Raw genomic sequence first — 21,841 nt, forward strand, 5'->3', positions numbered from 1 at the left:
GTAATCAGTGTTTAAAGGAGAGACAGCACTGGAGGCCAGACAGGGGTGAAAGTGGACAGAGGCTACCTGCTGGCTTTTTCCATATACGGTCTTAGTCAGAGCAGAGAGCCAGGCTTGAGAGTTTCTCTGTGAATGTGTGAGTGAGTAATGCAGGGAGGAGGGCCTACTGTACGTATGTGTTGTAATTCATGTACTACTCATGTATGCTGCTAAGTTTTGAAATAACTTAAAAACAGAGTTCAGATAAAATACTGAGGAATCTCAGTGTGGTCAAATGTATCAAAAATATGAATAAATAAGGGGAAAAGAAGTTCCTGCAAACACCACTAAAATTAAAACCACCAAAAACGCATGTATACCCTTAAAAAGAGCTTCATTCATTTCCTCAGACTAGTCACATGATCTGAGCTGTGCATTTTTCCCCCATGTGACATCCTCCAATATCTCCTTATATGGACATCATCCAAAACCCCTCTTAAAGGGATGGTTCCCTGCCCTGAGTCTATACTTGGTGCTTGTGAGTCTAAAGCAGGATAAAGCCGCTGTGAAAAACCAACTCCCTGATCAGCTCATTCAGCCAGCCTGGATGCTGTCCTCAGCTTTGGTCACTTCCTATGTGCATGTTCAACAACGGGAGAAAAAAAAGAGTCCCTATAAAACCCTGCTTCCAGTCCCGACTGGTGAGCTGGATTCCATATATCCTTATTAGGAACACTCAGAGCTTGAAAGAATTCCCAGTATCAGTTTATAAGTCTTCCCCCAGTGCCCTAATTAAGTTAAAACAGCGGCCTAACCCTGCCTCTCATTCTCAAGAGGAACACTATAATATTTGTTCAATTTTAGATTTAGTTATCGCCCCAATAAGTTGAAGTGTTTGCCATGTTTGCAAGGTGAGCAAGCATATTAAAATGAGTCATAACATGGCCACATAATTTAACGCCAACTCACCTATTATGTATCATGAAGCCAAAAGATGTTTCCTCCTCACCTATTACACAAGTGGTAAAACGTAATGAGATTTACAGTCTGCTGAGTTTTGATGTTAAACAGACCTCAAAATGCCCACGTGTATCTGTCACTCAAATCACTACCATTGTGTGTGAAAGAGTATTAACATGGCCGTCAGCAAACCTGAGATTGCAATTTTCCAGTTGATCTGTAGTGCTTATGCTTATGTTTCTAAACACATCTAATTAATCTAAATCAGACAAATTATGAATATAATGGTAGGATTAAAAAAATAAAACTAGTATGTTTATGAGTTAAATCATAACAAAAAAGACCTTTGCCTTTTTCCAAAAGTCATTAAAATCCTAATGATGAAGGAGGAATAGACAGGTTGGTGTATTTCCCTGACCTCTGGCTGACTTAACAAAACTAATTCTTAAAATTACTTACATATGGATTTAGTTTTTTTTTTTTTTTTTTTTTTTTGTGGTGCCTTTCTGCACTTCAGTATCAACCATCAGCAAGCAGAGCTAGTATTTGCATGCTCCACACCCAGTGGATGCAGCGGAGCCAATCAGAAGGCGGTGTGCGGAAAGTTTGCCTTATATGGAAAGGGGCTGAAGCTGAGCGCAAATAAAGTCCTGGGAATTATTGGCCTTCATTGCAGTCGATCTCAGATACTCGAGCACAGAGCACAGCGGTCAGGCACTAAGCTGGTAACTCTCCTTCGCAGAGGTAAGAGCAAAGGATGTTGAGGTTTTTTTGCTTTTGTTATCGCTGCACTGTAGCGGTTTCAGACTGTACTTTATACTGTTGTCGCTTTCGTCTTCAATGTTCCGTGATCTCGTTAAACGTATCTTTAAGGTGGCTTAATTTGATACCCCAGAAAACCTTCCAGTGTCGGTGTTCAGCTTAGTGTCGTTGAATTTTTAAACGGTAACTTCAAAGCATCATGTTACCCCTCGTGCTGACTTAAATCTGGCTTAAAACTGACCTGGCTTTCCAGTTGCGCATCACCGTTCCTTGGTTCCTTGGCTTTGACGTTAAGGTGCAACCTGTCTTTTTAAAATGGTTTGAAAAAGTGCAATTAGAAGCTGAGAAGTTCTCTAAAGCATCCCAAAAAGGCATAACATGGTCGATATTGTTTACTTCAAAAATCAACTTTAATTTTTAAGGGACTGCATATGCGACATTTGGAGCATTTATTATGTCCCAGTAACTCCAGTAAAGGGTGTGGCCGCCTGGCGGTGTGTGAGGCTGGGGCTACTGCCGGGATGACTTCCGGCCCGGTGTGCCGCTGCTGCCTCCAGGCTGCCCTCACTTTTTACCTTTTATGGCCATGTCCAGACTGGTCGAGAAACTGCCTTTTGTTTCGCAGCTCTGGATTTGACTGAGGAGTTACTCAACTGCGACACCCAGCGTTCAGATGCTACAAGACTTTCAGATGTTGGATCTAAATTTTTCTTTCCCTTTTAGAAAATGGAAGATGAAATTGCAGCCCTCGTTGTTGACAATGGCTCTGGAATGTGCAAAGCTGGCTTTGCAGGAGATGATGCTCCACGTGCCGTCTTCCCCTCCATTGTTGGTCGCCCCAGGCATCAGGTATGAACTCGCCTCCTTTTCCCTTCATTTGGAAACATGATTGCAAACCTTATAGGCTGAAACTAAAACATTGCTTTCCCAGGGTGTGATGGTTGGAATGGGCCAGAAGGACAGCTATGTTGGTGATGAGGCACAGAGCAAAAGGGGAATTCTGACCCTGAAGTACCCCATTGAGCATGGCATTGTGACAAACTGGGATGACATGGAGAAGATCTGGCATCACACCTTCTACAACGAGCTGCGAGTTGCACCTGAGGAGCACCCTGTGCTACTCACAGAAGCCCCCCTGAACCCTAAAGCCAATAGGGAGAAGATGACCCAGGTAAATGGTGTAATGTCTCAGGAAAGCTTTCTATTACAGGACTGTCTTTGTATTTATTGGTCTTAAATTCCTCCTGTTCCTCAACTTGTAGGTTTCTCTTCCCTGAGCTGAACTTTTCATCTCTTCAGGTTTCTGTTTTCCTGCACTGAATAAATAACTAGATGCAGCATGGGCAATGAAGTTTTCAAATTGCATGTTAACTAATCTGGTTTTCTGCTTGACTGAAACCTGTACATTAAAAATGACAAAGCCCTGTCTTTTTAACTTTTTCTCAGGTCTCTTGAATTCACTGAATAACAGTACCGCTCTCTTTTCAGATCATGTTTGAGACGTTCAACACACCTGCCATGTATGTAGCCATCCAGGCTGTGCTATCCCTGTACGCCTCTGGCCGTACCACCGGTATCGTCATGGACTCTGGTGATGGTGTGACCCACACGGTGCCCATCTATGAAGGGTATGCTCTGCCTCATGCCATTCTGAGGCTCGACCTGGCTGGCAGAGACCTCACAGACTACCTCATGAAAATCCTGACTGAGAGGGGTTATAGCTTCACAACCACAGGTAAGCAAAGTTCTTTGTTCACTGGAATAAGTTGCCTAAAGGTAATCTATGCCCTGATCATGTCGGAACCTTTTGTCCTCCAGCTGAGCGTGAGATTGTTCGTGACATCAAGGAGAAGTTGTGCTATGTTGCACTGGACTTTGAACAGGAAATGGGAACTGCTGCGTCATCCTCTTCATTGGAGAAGAGCTATGAGCTCCCTGACGGCCAGGTCATCACCATCGGAAACGAGAGGTTTCGTTGCCCAGAGGCCCTCTTCCAGCCTTCGTTCCTGGGTAAGTTGCATTAATCTTAACAGTTGGATGAAAATGTATTTTTTAAAATGTTGTTTTAAATAAATTGTTGTTCTGCTTCACAGGTATGGAATCATGTGGCATTCATGAGACTACCTTCAACAGCATCATGAAGTGTGATGTGGATATTCGTAAGGATCTGTACGCCAACACCGTCCTGTCTGGAGGTACCACCATGTACCCTGGCATCGCTGATCGCATGCAGAAGGAAATCACTGCCTTGGCACCCACAACCATGAAGATTAAGGTAAGATGGAACATGGCAAAACATTTCATCTTAATGCTTTTGGACTAAAACATTCTAAACAATGGGGAGTTCTGAATTTTAACTTGCTGATTGTCTTTCCAGATAATCGCTCCTCCAGAGAGGAAGTACTCTGTGTGGATCGGAGGCTCCATCCTGGCTTCCCTGTCTACCTTTCAGCAGATGTGGATCAGCAAGCAGGAGTATGATGAGTCTGGCCCAAGCATTGTCCACAGGAAGTGCTTCTAAAAAGACTTTCAGTTCTAAGCCCTCCACTTTCCCAAAAAAAACACTGCTCCAGCCCAAACAGGTCTGCATACCTGCACCAACACTGTGCTGAGCCGACACTTCTTCCATTATGTCATCACTCTGGCTATGACACTATGGCCCTTGATGGGGGGACACTACAGGAAGTAAAGAGCATCCCTGGCGGTGTGAATGTGTGAAACGTCAGTTGTGTACGTCATTTCAGATGTCTTTGTTCATCACCTTATTTGCCTCTATGAAGGTTTATTCTGTTGGGCTTACTATGTACTGCTTAATGTGTAAATTATGTAGTCTGAACTTTTTTTTTTTTTCGAAACTGGCCTTAATATTTGGTCCAGTTTGTCATCATGCAAAAAAGGACTTCTACATTTTGAGGTGTATGAAGGATTGTGCATGGGGTAAGTCAAGTCTCCAATGTACATAACGGCCCAATAAAGTGCACATGTCTGAGATTTCTGTCTGCCTGATTTTGAGTGGGGTCGGGGGGCTGGGCAGTTAAATGTGCATCTGAATTCAAAAATGTTACTGGCCTAACTTTGTACAACTAGTATTAATGCTCCATGAGTTTAAATTGAGGGTCTTCAAAAGCTTTACATAGTCAACTTGTCAAATTATCTAGAATTTGATGATGCAGAGCAAAAGGTTAAAAACTTGCAAAGGATTTGAGGTTTTTTTTTTTTTGGTTTTTTTTCCCCTTTAGACTTGTAACAGTCAAGCCAACTTACTGATCAAGTTAAAATTTAGTTGAAACGCTCAGTTTTAACCAAAACTGAGCGGATTTGGTTGTAAACCCAAACTTCACACCCATAGCTACATGAAAATGAAATGCACTTGGTGTGAATAGTCAAAGTTGTATTTAACTGTGGTAAGGAGTCTAACTTGTAAATGTGGAGCAAGATGGAGTAAAAATGTCTACCCTTTTTAGTGGAGTGGGGCATAAAATTTATAGTGCTTGAAGAGGTTACTGTATGTGATGCACATTTAAAACCTCTAGCTAAAGGATTATACAACATGTACAACATACCTACATAGTCATTTTGGTACATTTCTTTTTGTTGCCTCCTGCATCATTAATCTGATTTACAGTGTAATTGGACTAAAAATTGAAACAAATAAAAACAAAGTTACAATTGAGAGCTGTAAACTTGTGCATGACATTTCAAAAGAAATGTCAGTTTCTGTAAAGAATAACACTTTATTTTTTTTCTCAATGGATGGACATGCTAATTAACCTGAAAACTCGTCAGCTAGGTGTTAAGCACATACATAGGGCATGTAGGGCACATACATCTATCTTGAGAAATGATAGTTACATGGGTCAATGACTCACCATTGTACACTTAATGTTGAGCTTTATTTAGAGGTCCATCTAAAATCAGTTGTAAAAATATTTTTATAATTAAAAAATGTAAACTCAGTCACTAAGCAACATAATTCACATGTGTAGTCTGTGATTCAATGTATGAATTACTGCACTGACACTAAAGTGTTAATGAACTCAACATGCTTTATTAGTGGCCTTCAGTTCATCAGCATTTTTTATTCTGGAGATTTTCCCCTTTCCTTTGCCAATTCTGCATATTCTCTGTGTAGTTTAAGTCTGAAGAATTTGCTGGCCAATCAAGCACAACTAGGCTGTTGGAGGAGTTAGTGGCCATGTGGACAGGTACCAAGTTCTGGTCAAAATTGAAATGGATCTCCATAAAGCTTGTGAGCAGATAGAAGCATAAAGTGCTTCTATCTGCACTTTAGAAGCAGATAGAAGTCTCAATTATACAGACTTTATAATTGAGACCAAACAGTGGACTAACACCAGCCGATGATGTGGCTTCCCAAATTATTACTGACCGAACAATTTAATCACCATACGCATTTTCTATCTGACTTTGGAACTTTAATTCCAAATGAAAGGCAAAACTTACTTTTTATCCTAAAATATGAAATTGGATATCCTTGATTTGACCAAGTAAGACATGTCATCTATCTGGTTAAGCAGTGGCTAAACACAAGGGACACTACAGTTCTAGTTCATTGGCTAGGATACACCCTGTATGTTGGCTGACTCTTTGAAGCACAAACTCTAACCACCTCTCAAGGGTGTAGTTATCCCCCAAAACTCCTTTATATTTCAGGATGAGAATGTGAGGTTTAAGTCATTCAATTTAATAGTTCATCTGGTGTGGGGAGATTTAAATGTTAAGATTTTGTGTCTTCTTCCTGTTCCTTGTCAAATAAATTATGCAAAATTGGGGCATGATTGTTTTATTTTGTTTCAGATAGATAGATAGATAGATAGATAGATAGATAGATAGATAGATAGATAGATAGATAGATAGATAGATAGATAGATAGATAGATAGATAGATAGATAGATAGATAGATAGATAGATAGATGATAGATAGATAGATAGATAGATAGATAGATAGATAGATAGATAGATAGATAGATAGATAGATAGATAGATAGATAGATAGATAGATAGATAGATAGATAGATAGATAGATAGATAGATAGATAGATAGATCCTCATGAACCACACTCCGTATCCTCCGTAGCGGTTGATAATACTACTTATAGTTTTTGACAATCGCCAATAAAAATCACGAAGAAGAGGAGGACCAGCAGGAAGTTAGTCCGTCCATTAAGATCTTCCCGCTGGTGCAGCCTCAAACATCCTCCGTGTAGCAGCTAACCCTAACCACTCTGTGGTTCGGTGTTAAAACAGGAGGACTGGGACATGAAACGCAAGCGGTTTTAATTTCTAATCAATGTTTACAAATAACAAACCAGTCATGAATAAGACTGCAGTTGGGATTATGGAAGGAATGGATCAACAGATCGAGCAGGTAGGTAGGCGAGGTTTTAACAGGGCGGGTCAGATATATTAACTAACGTTTGTTAATTTAATCACTTCTAAGCTCAAGACAACATTCTGCTTAGCTTACCCTGGAGGTATTTAATATTGATATAGAGAAACAGACTGGTAGACATTTTGAAATGGTCTGCTGGATTAAAATGGTAAGAGAAAAAAAAGTAAGAAAATGTTGTCTGCGATGCACTTCTTTTTATTATGCACCCAATAATAAATGATTATGCAGCATAATTATTTTTGTACAAAATCTAGGTTACTGCATGTGCTGTCGCATCACGTAGGGCACATACACTCTGCCACAGGAAATGTACATGCAGTGTGAAAAAGTATCTGCTCTGCATGTCATGTTTAGTTTTAGGTCACAAAACATATTGTGATAATCTGAATTGTGCGACAACAACTATCTCGGTGAGCTGTCTCATTAACTCTGACTAATATAACTGATCATTTGTCTCTTGTGTCAGGCTTTCTGTAACCAGAACACCATGTCGTCTGGCTCGGTTGGGATGTCGGATCTGTCTGATGAGATCTTGTTGTGTATCCTCCGTCACGTTCCAGTGTGTGACCTGCTGACTAATGTGGCAAATGTCTGCCAGAAGTTACACACACTTTGCTACGACAAGACACTGCTCACAAACGTCAGATTTTCTGAAGAATATCGGGTAAAGGAATTAAAGATCTCTTGCATTTTGTGGAGATAAGACATTTCAGGACTGAGAAATTATTTGTTTTAACTTTGTGCTTAGTTCAGAAACAACCACATGCACAGCATATCAAATACACTTTTTTAGGGAATATCTGTGCAGGTGCTCATGAGTCATAAAACCTTTCCTAACATTAAAGTGGAAAGGGCAGCAGGTCTGGTTTTAATGATAATAAACCTTGTTTTTTCTTTTTTTTGTTTGTTTCCAGGCTGACGATCAGTTGGTCTGTCACACTCTAAAGCTGCTAGCCAACCACGTACAATCCCTATGCCTCAACAGCTGCTATTGGCTGTCAGCCTCCACTTTAGACAAACTGGCACGATGCAGAGGAGTAACACATCTGGATGTAACCGGCTGCCGCCTCACCTCCCTTTGCCTGTCGCGTCTCTTATCCTCTTTGTCTTTGCTCAGATCGCTGGCGTTTGATGTTAGGCCTTGTTTCAACTCTGCACTGCTCAGCTCGGAAGCCGTTGATTCACTGAGCCGCCTCACGGAGCTGAGACAGACTCTGTTTACACCGAGCTATGGCGTAGTGCCTTGCTGTGCCCAACTTCGCAAGTAAGAGTCTGTGGGATCAAAGGACTTGTGAGGAAATTGTAAGGTTAGGTTTTATTATGCACAGTTACATATGCTCTTTGTATGTCTATTTCTGTAATGACATGACTAAATTTGACAATTGAAAAGGGGCTACAACTTATTTGTACCACTTCAGACAACAATAGATGCTCATAAAGCTTTCCAGAGAATAAACATCTCACTTTTCATACGCAGAGTAGGAAGAATTTTAATCTCTGTGCATTTCCATAATATTGATTGCGTCATAGGTTAATAAATGTCTTAATTGATCATATAAATATGTCAATAACTGTCTATTAGTAAGTCTACCTGAGGAGACTTAGACCTGAGGTAGATCAGAGACTACATTACAACATTTTCCAACCAATCTATATATATATATATATATATATATACATATATATATATATATATATATATATATATATATATATATATATATATATATATATATATATATATATATATATATAAATTTTTTACATCATCCACTTTAACAGTGTGTGTGTACGTAAGTTTCAACTGTTTTTCAGATCCTTTTGATGTACTGAATCCAAAAATCACATTGGCTTTGCTCAATTGGGTCAAATTTCTGAACTATGGAGCAACATGACTTTTTGCATTTTGAGAATCTGGATCAATGAGTGATGCAGGAGGAGAAATTCCATCAAGACAGAAAAGAGATGGATAATTTTACACAATGAAGAAAAACAATTCAATTCACATTAATAAACACTGCTCCCTTATTAGTGTCTATTATACAATTTACAGAAGTCGAAGTTTTTAACATTTATTTAATACTTCGTTAGAAAGCAATATTTTTTTTACTCCTAAAACTCTTTTTGGATGAGAAATATTAACGTAAATGAACTGATAATGTCACAAAAATGTCATCAATTTAATCAGAAGATTTAATTTTTATAAATCAAATTAGAAAAAAACCTGACCTGGCTGAGCAAAATGGATGTCATTTTTGGATTCAACGGCGCAAAATAGTCCTAGTTCAGTTGAAAAAACATAAACAACTTCCAAAAAAAATCTCTTTTTGTAACTTGTTCCATTGGCTGTAGACAAACTGTAACATACAATTTGGACAGTGTTAGAGTTGACTGTTTCCTGTTTTATTTTCAGGCTGATGCTGCAGTTTGACATTCCAGATGTGACCAGAGAGGGCATCGGTGTTTGCTGTCAGCTGATGGTCGGCCAGAGCAGCGTGCCACATTACGAACAGCTGGAGGAGTTCACGGCCAGACTGGCCCCAGGAGAGGTGCGTTATTTGGGATTCCTGTAAAACTATCCAACTGACTCTTGTTAAGTATGCTTTAAGAGATCGATTGATGTCTTTTCTGCACCAGGTGAACCAGACGCTGCTCCTTCTCTACCTTGCCGTGTTTAGCGTTCACATTCCAAAGCACCTCAGAGTTTTCCTAGTTTCAATTCCTGGTCCCAATCCTGCTCACTGGCCTGCTGCTCCCTCACTGGCTCAAAGCCTCGGTCGGCGCGGAGACCTGGTGGCGCTGCAGCTGCCACGCACCTGGCTTGATCCACTGTCCCTAAAGCGAGCTCTGGAGGGAAACAGCCCCAAGCACCTGAGCTTCAGCCGCTGCCCTCCATTATGGCCGCAGGTCTTCCAGTCGCTGCTTGGCGGCGGAGTCAGAGACGCTGCTCAGCTCATCAGCCTCAACCTCAGCGGCATCAACCATGTTCCGTACTCGGAGTGCAGGAGTGGGGAGGATCAGCTGGTTGCTGAGACAATGGGCCAGGTGGCTGCAACCTGCTCCAACATTAAACACCTGAACCTGATGCACACGCATTATCATCACGAATGCTCACCTGGGCTGGACGGACAAACACACTTGTGTGCCAGCCTGGGCAGATTCAAACACCTGCTGTCTCTGACCCTGCCTGCCTGCGCTTTGTCAGACGGTGTAAAGACGAATCACACCTCAGCACGTGGGTCAACTCCCTCACTGCTGTTCCAGGGACTAAAGAAGGCCCCGCGTGTGGGCCTCCAGAACTACAGTCCTGATTCAGAGCCGTCGTTGGCCGGGGACAGCATTTCTGGGCTGGTTTTACTCACAGCTGGCTGTCGCTTTTTAGAAACCTTTGAGCTCATCGGTCCAGGTTTTGCATCGGCGCTGCCTCGGCTCGAGCCATGCACCCGTGCCAGCGTGGAGCCTCGTGGGATGTGCGCTTGGGCGCGAGGGGTTGGAGATGTGCACCTAGCAGCACTTGAAGCTTTACCTCGGCTGCGTCGCTTAACTCTGGCTGGACTCCCTGGAATCCTGAAAGGAACTGGACTGGTACAGCTGACCAGGAAGTGCAGAGACCTAAGGGCGTTGTCCTTAGCCAACTTGGGATCTCTGAAAACCATGAACTACACAGCCTCCTTGCTGGAGACACTTACACAGTGCACACAGCTGCAGGAACTCAGGTCAGAGGATGTCTTCGACTTTTCTTTTCCTTGTTCAGAAACATTTGGCTGTGCATGGATGGTGAATTCATAAACATAATTACATATTCCTTTAACTAGTATCTTTTAGTTTTTTCTAATGTAATGCAATTTAGTTAGCATTATCTCAGTCAAGTTGGGATTTATATGAAGTCAAGGAAAAGCTGGAATTAATATTAACATTTGCAACATATCAATAAGAACACCAAAAGATCTGAATGTGTCCTTCCATTTATCCAACCAACCTTTTTTTGTCTCTCTGCATCTCATCATCTTTTAATCAATCCATCCATCCTCAGTGTGGTTTTCTGCTAAAAATCTGAAGTCTTCATCTTTGTTTTGTGTGTGTGTGTGTGTGTGTGTGTGTGTGTGTGTGTGTGTAGGTTAGAGCAGCCGTATCTAAATGCCAATGCGTCTTTCTTTGAGGCCTTGTCCAGCTGCCATCGCCTGCAGCGCCTGTGTCTCATCTCCCGTAGTGGCACCTTCGACTCTTTGGCCACAGAGACATTCATGGAACGATGTTGCCATGTTGTAATGTGCCACATGTTCATGGGCGGCACCCTGGCGGCCTGTCGTACACTGCAAAAGTCCCTGCTAGACAGGTAAGTGAAGATTAATTTACTGATTTTTTTTCTGCTTTTACTGTGTGATGACACCCTAAACCAATCTAGCCATTTATTTATAATCTTCTTTTCACCGACCCATTGATTGTAAATTCTTTACAATTGATGGTTCGCTGGTTCGATTCCCGCTCCCCGGTAGTCCTTTGTTTTGTTTGTATTACATGTTCAAATGCTAGGGGGCACTGCCATGCCAGTATAAACCGTTATGGGGTTTATACTCTTCTTCATGATACTGTATGTATGTTTGGGTGATGAGCATGGCAGAACAAAGTTGAGCAAATAATCAAGAGAAGTTATTTTTACTGACTAACATCCCGCCTCCGTCACTGTGTCCTCGTGGAAGACAACCTTGCTGCTGCTGTTGGTCAGCAGGTTCGATGGTATAATATAGCATCATCCAATAAATTATAAATCAGTTTTGTGTTTTCTCTTTCTGATAGATTTTCAGCTGAGCGTTCGGCACTCAGTGTGGTCATCTACCCGCTACAACACGAGGACCTGCCGTCCATCATCCGGGGTATCTCACTGACACTGCTGGATCGGATAACTTTGTTTCAGAGCCACGTGGCGCAGCCTCCACATTTATCACCCATGTGACATCATCAGTGATCTGTAACATAATTACTGTTGCTGTAAATAAAATTTAGTGAAATACTATCTGTCAAGCTTTTGATTAGGTAATAGCAGCAGTGTAAAAGAAATATATCAGCATAACGGTTTTGGGTAATGATGGTTTGTTTAGTCATCCATCTACACATGGTGCTACATCCCAATCATAAATCATTTCAGTTGCTTAATTTTTGTTTTAAAATAAGTGCCAACCATATTTATAGAGAATGAAACTTTGTAACTGAAGCTGTGAGACAAATGATTTTGTGGAGTTTTTAAATGATTTCTTGTGTGCATGTATTTTTCTACAAACTGGAAGTTTAAACAAAAGTCTTTACTTATAATAATGGTCTGGTCCTAAAGATGTGCAAAATATGTTTTTTTTATGAATGAAACTAATTGTTCTATTGTGTATAGAAAAATTGCATATTAATTTCTTAACATTAAGCCACAAACAACTTCCAGTTTTCCTTGATGAATCAAACCTGGTTTAATTATAATTAATACAGAACTATCCTTATTAGTGATTATGCTCATTGTTTGGAAGCTTTTAGTCTGATATTTTAACTGTTTTGTCCTTTGCTGGGAGTATTTCATAAAAATATGATTACCAAAAGCCCTCTTTCTGTTTTTTTTTTGTTTGTTTTGTTTTGTAATGATTCAGTTGTGTTGTTTAAAAGAACAGAAACATCTCTTGTGAAACTCTTGGTGACATTTATGGGGAGGGAAGGTTATTTACTTTTCAGGACTGTTACCTTTTTCATTTATTTGCAAGTAAAATCATCTTTAAAAGTTGGTGGGCAATGGGCCAATACATCCACTTCATAAACTATTTTATTTTGTTAAAGGTACAGCTGGTTTTGCTTCAAGACTATCGGTTTTTGTTGCAGCACACATGCAGACATCTGGTTTTACACATAATTCAGAGGTGCAACATTCCACATATGGAGTCTTCGTTGGATATAGTGTGGGCTAAAGCGAGCTTAGCGCCCAGAATCTTGATGAAAATCAAATACATTACATTGCTATACCCAAGTTTATCTAGTTAACTTAGAAAACGTAATTTGATTAAGGTTATTGATCCAATATTGGCAAGGGGTTTTTTATACGTTTTGGGAGTGTACCGCATGCAATTATCTTTATGACCAGAAGAGGGCAGTGTGTGCATGAAGTCCAGTACCACGGCAGACAGAAAAAAACATTGATGATAAAATCGATTAATTAAATGAGGGACTAGAAAGAATTTTTTTTGAGAGCTTGTTCAGCAGGAAGCAGAACCATGTGCTGTGAACTCATTATATCGTCTAAACCCTCTTTTGTTTGCTAACGTCTGGAGAATTTGCTCTCTAAATGATGATTCGGTATCTATTTTTCAGGTCTGGACTACTGCGTCATTGGCGCATGGTTGTTCAGGTCAACATGGTTTCCTCCAAACAAACTTTGAAATTTTCTATTTTAAAATAAATTGACTGTCAATTTATTTTAGCGATAGAGAGTCACCACCGTGACAGCGCTTAAATATGTTAGCTGTGATGCGGTGTTTACGAGACTGGAGTAAAATATCTGTGATCAGGGTATCTGTTTTCCCTTCGGAGGTCGGGATTCTGAAAACACATCTCGGAGGTCTCAGAATACCAAAGCTCAGGTTCGCAGTCCTCTCAGCGGCTCCATGTCGGCTCCCTGTCAGGTTTGTGTCCCTGTCCGCCTCTGTCAGAACGGATACTGGATCCTCACCTGACCGGGAAAACTTCGGCTCCTTGTCTGAGGACATTTCCTCCAGGAGGACGTTCAGGAAGAGCCGCCCGGACATCCAGAACCTGCGACACCGGGAGGATTTTATGGAGGAGGATGAGGACGCAGAGGAGCTGGAGAAACCCCACAGAAGGACTGTGAGGAGAAACACTGCCTACTGGTACTTCTTACAGTGCAAGAGGCTTATAAAAGAGAACAAGGTATGCCTTAGTGGGCCGTCTTTGCGACGTCCTTCACATCATTTCTTTGCATTAATGGTTTTATTTGATCCACAGCTGCAGGAGGCCTTAGATGTTTTCAGCAGCAACATGCTGAAAGAGGAGAGGCTGCAGCCTGAGGAGTTCAACTACACTGTGCTCATTGGAGGCTGTGGTCGAGTTGGACAACTCAAAAAGGCCTTCAGACTCTACAATGATGTAGGGAAAATCTGAAAAGTTGACTCTGAAAAACGTTTGTAGTTTGTACATGAATAAAGTGTAGGAATCCAGATAAGTGGTGCTATTTTAGTGTTATGCAATCTCACTGTTTGTGTGCTTTTACATTTTTTTTCATTTGACTGGAAATATTTTCAAACAGCAAAATTTGTTGGATGTTAAGCCTGAATATTGTGTATACCAAAACTTTTCATACTGGGCTAAGTCTAACCCTCCATTTTTCAGACCTTCCTAGTGACCCAGTCAGTAATCTCTGTAATGCTGTGTGTAATTGTTGCCGTGTCTTTCAGATGAAAAAGCGAGGTCTGGCTCCAACAGATGCAACCTACACTGCATTGTTCAACGCCTGCGCCGAGTCGCCATCGAAGCAAGTTGGACTCCAGCAAGCCCTGAAGCTGGAACAAGAGCTCCTACGTAAGAACTACGCTCTGAGCACCATCACGTATCACGCTTTGCTCAAGACCCACGCCATCACCAACCACATCCAAGCCTGTGTTCACACACTCCGGGTACGACAGCTGCGTTCTCATGTCGAGGTGTAAGACGTTGTGTTGCAACTGTTGAAGAATTTTGCTTGTTTTTGTAGGAAATGGTAAAAAATGGACACGCTGTCACTCAGGAGACATTTCATTACCTACTGATGGGCTGTTTGACAGACAAAGACACAGGATTCAGACTGGCTTTGCAGGTAATTCTGATTCTCCAGAGCGGTGAGCATTTTTTGGAATGACCGACTGAATATTTTTAGTGCTTTTCAAATGCTGCCCTTATAACTTAGTTGTTTTTGACTGAACCAGAATGTATACGGGACATGGGGCCCTTCACACTTATTGGCACTGTTGATAAAGATGTGTGAAGAAAATGTAAATCAGTTTTTGCAGTAATATTCTTTACAAAACAAAGCATTTCTTATTTTGTTGTTTAAAAATTGTTGTTTTGCTGCTTCTATTAACTGCAGGTGTGGCGTCAGATGCTGCGGATGGGGATTGTCCCAGACTCAAAGAACTATACTCTGCTCCTACGAACAGCCAGGGATTGTGGGATTGGTGATCCAGCCTTAGCATCAAGTGTTCTGCTGAAGCCTGACTGTGAAATTTGGAGGGAAAAGGAAGATGCGTCAGAAGCCAGTTACAAGGGTGTAATAGACATCGACCTTCTAGAGAGGCAGCTGTTTCTTCAACACAGTGCTCGCAGTAACAGTCAGACAAACAAGCTCAGTGAAGAGGAGAAATCCACCCATCTTATGCCAATCAGACCAACAGAAAACATCTCACTGCCTTCTGACGTAGTAGCCGACTCTACAGCCCCTAATCTGCTGGACCTTTTTGAAGGCAAAAGAGGGGCCATGCTTGCTCTAAGCTCTGTAGACACAGCTTCTGACAGGTTGGCCCTTATCGGTGGCGCTAAAGGGTTCCTAGACAAGATGGAGGCCAACGGATTGAGTCCAGACCTGAAAACTCTAACGATGTTGGCCGACATGATGGAGCCTGGCGACCAGTCCCTGCAGATGCTGTTAAAGGCTGCCAAGCAGCATCAAGTGAAGCTTGATGTCGCGTTTTTTAACTCCGCCATCCGCAGAACTGTCAGAGTGGGCAAACTAGAGGATGTAAAGGTAACAGCACACACAAAACCAATCAGAAACAAAGTATCAAATTATAACAAGCTCCCCTTGAACTGGTTGCTGGTGTCCATCTGTGCAAGTTATATTGGTCATACATAAAAACTTGAGTCAATGTTTTAATAATTACTACTACTCTACAAAGCTATCATCTGTACCAGAGATATCTGGAGTAACTAGATGACTAATATACCAGTCAACAGTGGTACGTCAATGTTAGACTCTGGAAACTTTTATTAATTAAAAATTATAATGGCACAAACAAAATTTTTCACTGCACAATGTAGCACAGTTGAGTGATGCCATAAGTGTTTGATCTTGTCAATAGGAGCTGGCCGGTTGACCTTTGACCTCTAGAAACATTTATTATCATCTTCAAAATTATGCAAAAAAAGATTCTGCGCAAACATTTGACGTCAACTTTAAGTTTGAAGAAGCTGTGGGTGCAACTTGTCAGAAGTAAAACTGGGCCAGGCCCAGCTTTTAAGAACAGCCTAAAGAATTTCACAAACAAGTTCAATGAAGTGAATTTTCCACCAGTGGATTCTGTTTGAGCTATTGAAACATCCCAGGGATGATCAGTGGAAACGGCTCAGCTTGACCTTCATGACAAAGGCTGTGAAAACCTCTGTGATTTCTTAGCTTTCTATTTTTGATAAACTTGCATACAATTCAAAAACCTTTTATGCTTTGTGTCATAACTGGGTATTTGTGTGTAACATAACAAAATGTGAAAAAAATGAAGGATTGTGACTACTATATATGTTATGCATAAATATGCGTGTGTATATATAGTTTACACTCCTACTCTCCCCAGGCTGTGCTGGGCATGATGCGACAGAGAAATGTCAGCCTGAATATTCAGACATACGTATGTCTAGCATTAGGCTGTGATCGGCAGGAGGAAGGTCTGCAACTACTAAAAGACATGCAGGTGACATGCTAACTGTTTTATTAAACAACCTCACACTGCACCCACCCCCCCAACCCCCCCCCCCCACCCACACACACACACACACACACAGCTGTTCTAACCACTTAATGGGTGATGGACTGGTTTGCTTATCTCTGATTGTTTCTGCAGGATGCAGGATTTCGGCCCAATGTTCATGTGTTCTCTGCTCTGATTGGCCGGGCAACTCGGAGACTGGATTACATCTACCTGAAAACTCTCCTGAAGACCATGAAGGACCTAAGTGTGTGGCCTAATGAGGTCATCATTCAGCAGCTGGAGTTTGCTGCACAATATCCTCCCAACTACAATCAGGTCAGAGCACATACAAATAATAAAAAATCACCATAAATCATTTTAAATAATATTGTTTTTCACACCTTCCAGTATCATCCTCTTCAATGTCATTTTCAGATGTTGCTTATTCCTTTTAATTTCCCTCTTTAATCTCCTCTCTGTTTGCTCAATCCCAGTACAAATCCAGAAACAACTACCTGGTGCACATAGATGGTTTCCGTGGTTACTATCAGCAGTGGCTGAAAAATTCAGCTGCTCAGAGCACTGAGGCGGAAGAGGAGCAGAAGGAGCAGTCGGCGCTGCAGTGTGAGTCAGGTGCTGTGGTGGATGGACTGACTGAGGCTCAGAGGAACCACAGAGCAGCAGCCAGGAGACATTTTTCTCGTCGCAATAAGAAAAACATCTCCCAGTCTTATTAGACTTTACCAATAAGAGTGGACTTGGGTCAAACAACAGCTGAAGTCAAGAAAAATGGTTTTGTATTGAAAATGTTGATGCAATTATGGTTTATTATAAACTTGACACATTCTATCTGGTTTTTGTCTTGTGATTGGTTGAGTTTATGATCCTTTCTGAGACGGCCCAGTTGGGATCCAGTTTCAGAGCTCCATCTGTAGGGTGAAGAGGAACCGCTGCCAGTGAGACAACCCCTCAGCATAATGCTGCCACCACCATGCTTGGGTTCTTGAGTTCTTGGGTCAACACTCAAGAACCCAAGAACTGTTCTTGGCTTTGAAATCCGTTTAAAGAACCCACCATGACCAGCCACAAGCTGAAACACAACTCAGCAGTTTTCAGTCAGGTTTTCTTCCCAATATGTTTAGTCGATCATAACGGAGTAAATGACACTAGAAGAATACCAACAGACTGGGGACTCATTAGAAAGGAAAACTGTTATAAGTGATGGAATTTATGCAGTATTCAAAGACAAGCAGTCCTGTAACTTGTGAATTTTGTGGATTTTTTCTGATCTTAAATTATGTATTTACACTAACTTAATACTTTCAAAGAGTTGGATCAGTTAATAACAGCTAACCATGATGAAGAACAGAATCTGTCCCATAAAGAAAGCAATGGTAGTAGCTTAACATGTGACTGTCAGCAGTTTCTAGGCTCTTATTTGTGCTTTTATTGCTGCTGCAAACAATAAACATGTTAATGAAGGTGAATGTGAACTCAGACTGTGGCTGCAAACTCCACTACAAAGTATTTTGATTACAAAGTAATGAGAAGATTGTTTATCAATGAAAAAATTTGAGATTGTTTTGTTTGCTCCATTTTGCAGGCTCTTTGTAAAATATAATATTGAATATTTTTATTTAAATTCATATTCTTTAGTGTAGGTTGCAAGCTAAGAAAAAAGTGTTTCCTTAGCTTGAAAACATTTTTTCAACTTATTGTTTTGCTGCTACATATTACTCCTAATGATTGTACATGATTGATATCAGTTCAGGGTCATGCAGAAACCTTTATAGGGCAGGGGCTCAAAGTTAAAAAGGGGCACATTGAACAAGGTCTTAAAACGTCGTACAACAACATAGCAACAACTCATATTAATTTATTAAAGAATTTAAGTGAGTGATACTGCATAACTGCCATCATGTGGGGACAATGCAAAGCAAATATATAGTCTTTTTCCCCCAACAGGTATAAAGTTGCTGTTTCTGCTGCTGACAGTCCTGGAGGGCTGAGTTGATCTGAGATGGTAGCTGTTACATACCAGGAGAGAAGGTCAAAGGTTATGAAGTTATGAAATAAACAAAATTTGATGACATTTTACTAATTAAGTCATAATATCTATTTAACCTCTAACAACGTGACTGCAGACTGATTTATAGATCAAAAAGCTCAAAGGGGTTAACTCTATAAAATTGTTTGATGTTAGCACTGCTGAGATTTAGAATTATATGACTGGGATATCAAGGCAAAGAAAACTCAATAGCTGCTGGTAGGGGCCTCCAGACATTCAGGGCCTTCCAGACATTCAGGGGGCCCCAGAAATGGTTTAATTGTAACACAGACCATAGATCTACAGAGAATGACAGTTTTATAAAATTTTCATTTAATGCATTCAGCTGAAACGTTAAGGAGAAGCAGAGCGAACAGTCAGCAGGTGGTACCGGACGGTACTGGGGCTTTGAGCTGCGTTGCGACTCGCGGTGACAGTCAGTGTCTTATATCAGGATATCTGATATAAACCAGACATTCTTTCTGTCTGTCAGTGGGACCGACCCAGACGGCCTGTAGAACCAGGCTTTTATCAGAATGATGACGTTAAAGTCATAAGTTTTCTCTGCAGCCGAAACATTTCTGTGTTTAGGGGCGGGGAGGGTTTTTACTGCTATTGCGAGGACAATTATGAAAATATAAATAGAAACTGTTTTTCTAACATCAGACCTACCTTTTTATTTACAAACCAGTTTATGAAAAATATTCTTGGCCATAATTTGATAGTTAGAAACACAGATCAGCCCCCTCCTCACCATGGACCCGTAGTCTGAACAACATGGAGGCAAAATCTGAGTCATTACTAGACTGAGTGCAGCCAGACCAGTTTATTTTGATAAATTATCATATTTAGCTTAATATTATTGCAGAGGGGCACAAACAGGCCTTCTGACATACAGATTTAAAAACATTACTCTTTAAGTCCAGGATACATATGGTTGTTTTTTGACCAATTTTAATTTTACCTTAATCAAAACCATTATATATAACTTATGTGGTATCATTTTTTTTCAGGACAATATGAACTTTATGAATTTACACTTAGTTTTTATTTTTGGGCATACTGTGGCAGCATTTTGGACCTTGAGTCACAGAAAAACAAAATCTGATTAGAAAATTTTTTAATGTTTTTCACTGTGAAAATGTCAAATATTCACAAGAAATGGTTTTGACCATTTAGAATTATAATATATACTGTAAATTTCTTAAACTGATGTAAAAATATTGCAAACAACAGTTTTACAACATTATTAGCATGAAAATGAAGGCAATTACTCATTCCTTGGTTCCCAGAGTTAGCCGTGGCTGTAAGCTGTTCACCACTAGCTGCTGGGGTAGTGGCTCTGCCTAACCCCGAAGTGATTGCAGCGCCGCTGTTATTGCCAAGAAATGCATTCTTCACATAATCTTTTTTATACAGAACAGAAACCACTAAGCTAAAAACTAATCATGCCACCGATCGCTCCAATATTGCATCCATTTCGCGATCTCACTGCTTTTGCCGCTACTCCGTTTGCGCTTCTCTTTCATCGTGACTTGACCAACTTTACTTCGTTTCTTAGCAACAAAATACAGCCCATAATTATTTGTTGAAGATGTGAGATTTCCAATAACAAAGAAATAAAATGTTGCGTTTATTAATTTTTTTACGTTTGGAAGCTCATTTCCTGTCACATTCCCAGAAAAGCCTGTTTTTAACATTTCTCTGACATTCGGAAAAATGTGGTTTACTTACTTTAGCATATTTTTCTTTTTATGGAGGCTTGTTTGCTTTGAAAGTGAAAAAGCGGAAATATATTTCTTTCTTCACTTATGCGACTTGACGCAAGGCCAGTACATCACATGCTTTCATTGCTTTGGGTGTAAAAGCCTCGAAACAGAAGCGAAAGAGGAACAGAAATCCCGGGACAAAGGTTGTGTAGGAACCTCATGACTGCAGCCACAGGGAACCTGCGACACTGAAGTTGGTATCTGATTCAAGGTTCCGCTTTAGTGAAGAACTATTACACGCCCCCCGCCCCCCCCAAAAAAAGACATTTACTCAATTGATGTTCAATACGTTAAGGTTGAAAAAAAGGTAAGAATCACTCTTTTCTAATGGAAATGCTGAAGCGTGTAAAACCTGGAATGAACAAAGCTTTTACTTTCACATTGTTTTAAATAAACTTGAAAAAGTGATTTTTTTTTCTCAAGCTTTATTGGTTTAGTTCCTATTTGAAAAAGCAAGAGTAGCGTGTTAATGTTCAGACTACAAACAACTTTTCAAAGCTATGACATGGGTGTTCCACAAGGATCTATCTTGGGACGTTTGTCTTTATGTTGTACAGTATTGATTCACCACAAAATTGCAACAATGTTCAGAGTCAAATGCATGCAGATGACAATGATACCTGCAAAGTCTGTACAGTAGACCACAGAGGTATTGAGTTTGCCATTGTATTACATGGCAAGACCTGATAAACAGTAAGAACACACCAAATGTATACACCCTATACTCACACCACAAGACATGTGTATCCAGAGACATCTCAGGCATGAAAAGATCAATAATAATAATAAAAAGAAGAAGAAACACTATTACAACAGGTCTTCACAGCACTTTTGCTGCTCGGGTCTAATAATAATAATAAAGGCAACAATAATAATATATTATCTATTCATTATGTAACACACTTATCATGATATGTACACGAGGGATCTACATATGAGTTCAAAAGGCCATCACAGGACAAACAACCATGGACACACATCTAAAAAAATTTAGAGAGACCTGACAGTCATGTTTCTGGGCTGTGGGGGGAAGCTGGAGAACCTACGCATGTACAGGGGGAACATGTAGACTGCATGCAGAAAGGACCAGACCAAGGAGGGATTTGAACCCAAAACCTTCTTGCTACAAAGGCAACTATGCCACTGCGCAGCCGTATTATATTTTTACATTATTTTATTTGCATGAGCTAATTTGTTTGGTTCTGTTACTCAA

General features: G+C 40.6%; 3 protein-coding genes across 5 annotated transcripts; all 3 read left to right on the forward strand.

Annotated features, from left to right (window-relative positions):
• The first annotated feature begins 1,568 nt into the window (after positions 1-1,568).
• On the forward strand, positions 1,569-4,692 carry actb1 (actin, beta 1). 2 transcript variants are annotated; one of them, XM_055056628.1, is made up of 7 exons: positions 1,569-1,683; positions 2,425-2,550; positions 2,633-2,872; positions 3,190-3,436; positions 3,520-3,711; positions 3,795-3,976; positions 4,079-4,692. In XM_055056628.1, the coding sequence occupies exons 2-7, from the start codon at positions 2,428-2,430 to the stop codon at positions 4,220-4,222; spliced, it is 1,128 nt and encodes a 375-aa protein (XP_054912603.1). In that variant the 5' UTR covers positions 1,569-1,683; positions 2,425-2,427; the 3' UTR covers positions 4,223-4,692. The 2 variants fall into 2 exon arrangements, with proteins under 2 accessions (XP_054912603.1, XP_054912604.1); XM_055056629.1 differs by lacking the exons at positions 1,569-1,683; positions 2,425-2,550 and adding an exon at positions 2,964-3,000 and having other exon boundaries at positions 2,803-2,872.
• Positions 4,693-6,912: 2,220 nt separating this feature from the next.
• On the forward strand, positions 6,913-12,593 carry fbxl18 (F-box and leucine-rich repeat protein 18). Of its 2 annotated transcripts, none has more exons than XR_008607857.1 (7): positions 6,913-7,087; positions 7,578-7,775; positions 8,026-8,375; positions 9,525-9,660; positions 9,749-10,827; positions 11,272-11,447; positions 11,909-12,023. XR_008607857.1 is itself a non-coding variant. In XM_055056626.1 (7 exons), the coding sequence occupies exons 1-7, from the start codon at positions 7,010-7,012 to the stop codon at positions 12,063-12,065; spliced, it is 2,217 nt and encodes a 738-aa protein (XP_054912601.1). In that variant the 5' UTR covers positions 6,913-7,009; the 3' UTR covers positions 12,066-12,593. The 2 variants fall into 2 exon arrangements, 1 of the variants encoding a protein (XP_054912601.1); XM_055056626.1 differs by having other exon boundaries at positions 11,229-11,447; positions 11,909-12,593.
• An 888-nt stretch (positions 12,594-13,481) lies between these two features.
• On the forward strand, positions 13,482-17,661 carry ptcd1 (pentatricopeptide repeat domain 1). Its single transcript, XM_055056676.1, has 8 exons — positions 13,482-14,029; positions 14,105-14,245; positions 14,554-14,772; positions 14,850-14,951; positions 15,222-15,875; positions 16,699-16,815; positions 16,966-17,148; positions 17,307-17,661. The coding sequence occupies exons 1-8, from the start codon at positions 13,598-13,600 to the stop codon at positions 17,547-17,549; spliced, it is 2,091 nt and encodes a 696-aa protein (XP_054912651.1). The 5' UTR covers positions 13,482-13,597; the 3' UTR covers positions 17,550-17,661.
• Positions 17,662-21,841: the final 4,180 nt, after the last annotated feature.

The sequence above is a fragment of the Poeciliopsis prolifica genome, unplaced genomic scaffold, assembly GCF_027474105.1.
Source record: "Poeciliopsis prolifica strain line A6 unplaced genomic scaffold, Auburn_PproV2 SCAFFOLD045, whole genome shotgun sequence".
Lineage (NCBI taxonomy): Eukaryota > Metazoa > Chordata > Actinopteri > Cyprinodontiformes > Poeciliidae > Poeciliopsis > Poeciliopsis prolifica.

Excerpts from the sequence above, each read along its gene's own strand:
- actb1 (XM_055056628.1), top strand. The coding sequence starts at position 2,428 with ATGGAAGATGAAATTGCAGCCCTCGTTGTTGACAATGGCTCTGGAATG. Across the intron at positions 3,437-3,519 it reads TTATAGCTTCACAACCACAG|CTGAGCGTGAGATTGTTCGT; the intron begins GTAAGCAAAGTT and ends TTTGTCCTCCAG. Across the intron at positions 3,712-3,794 it reads CTTCCAGCCTTCGTTCCTGG|GTATGGAATCATGTGGCATT; the intron begins GTAAGTTGCATT and ends TCTGCTTCACAG.
- fbxl18 (XM_055056626.1), top strand. The coding sequence starts at position 7,010 with ATGTTTACAAATAACAAACCAGTCATGAATAAGACTGCAGTTGGGATT. Across the intron at positions 7,088-7,577 it reads TGGATCAACAGATCGAGCAG|GCTTTCTGTAACCAGAACAC; the intron begins GTAGGTAGGCGA and ends CTCTTGTGTCAG. Across the intron at positions 9,661-9,748 it reads CCAGACTGGCCCCAGGAGAG|GTGAACCAGACGCTGCTCCT; the intron begins GTGCGTTATTTG and ends TTTCTGCACCAG.
- ptcd1 (XM_055056676.1), top strand. The coding sequence starts at position 13,598 with ATGTTAGCTGTGATGCGGTGTTTACGAGACTGGAGTAAAATATCTGTG. Across the intron at positions 14,246-14,553 it reads CCTTCAGACTCTACAATGAT|ATGAAAAAGCGAGGTCTGGC; the intron begins GTAGGGAAAATC and ends CGTGTCTTTCAG. Across the intron at positions 14,773-14,849 it reads CCTGTGTTCACACACTCCGG|GAAATGGTAAAAAATGGACA; the intron begins GTACGACAGCTG and ends TTGTTTTTGTAG.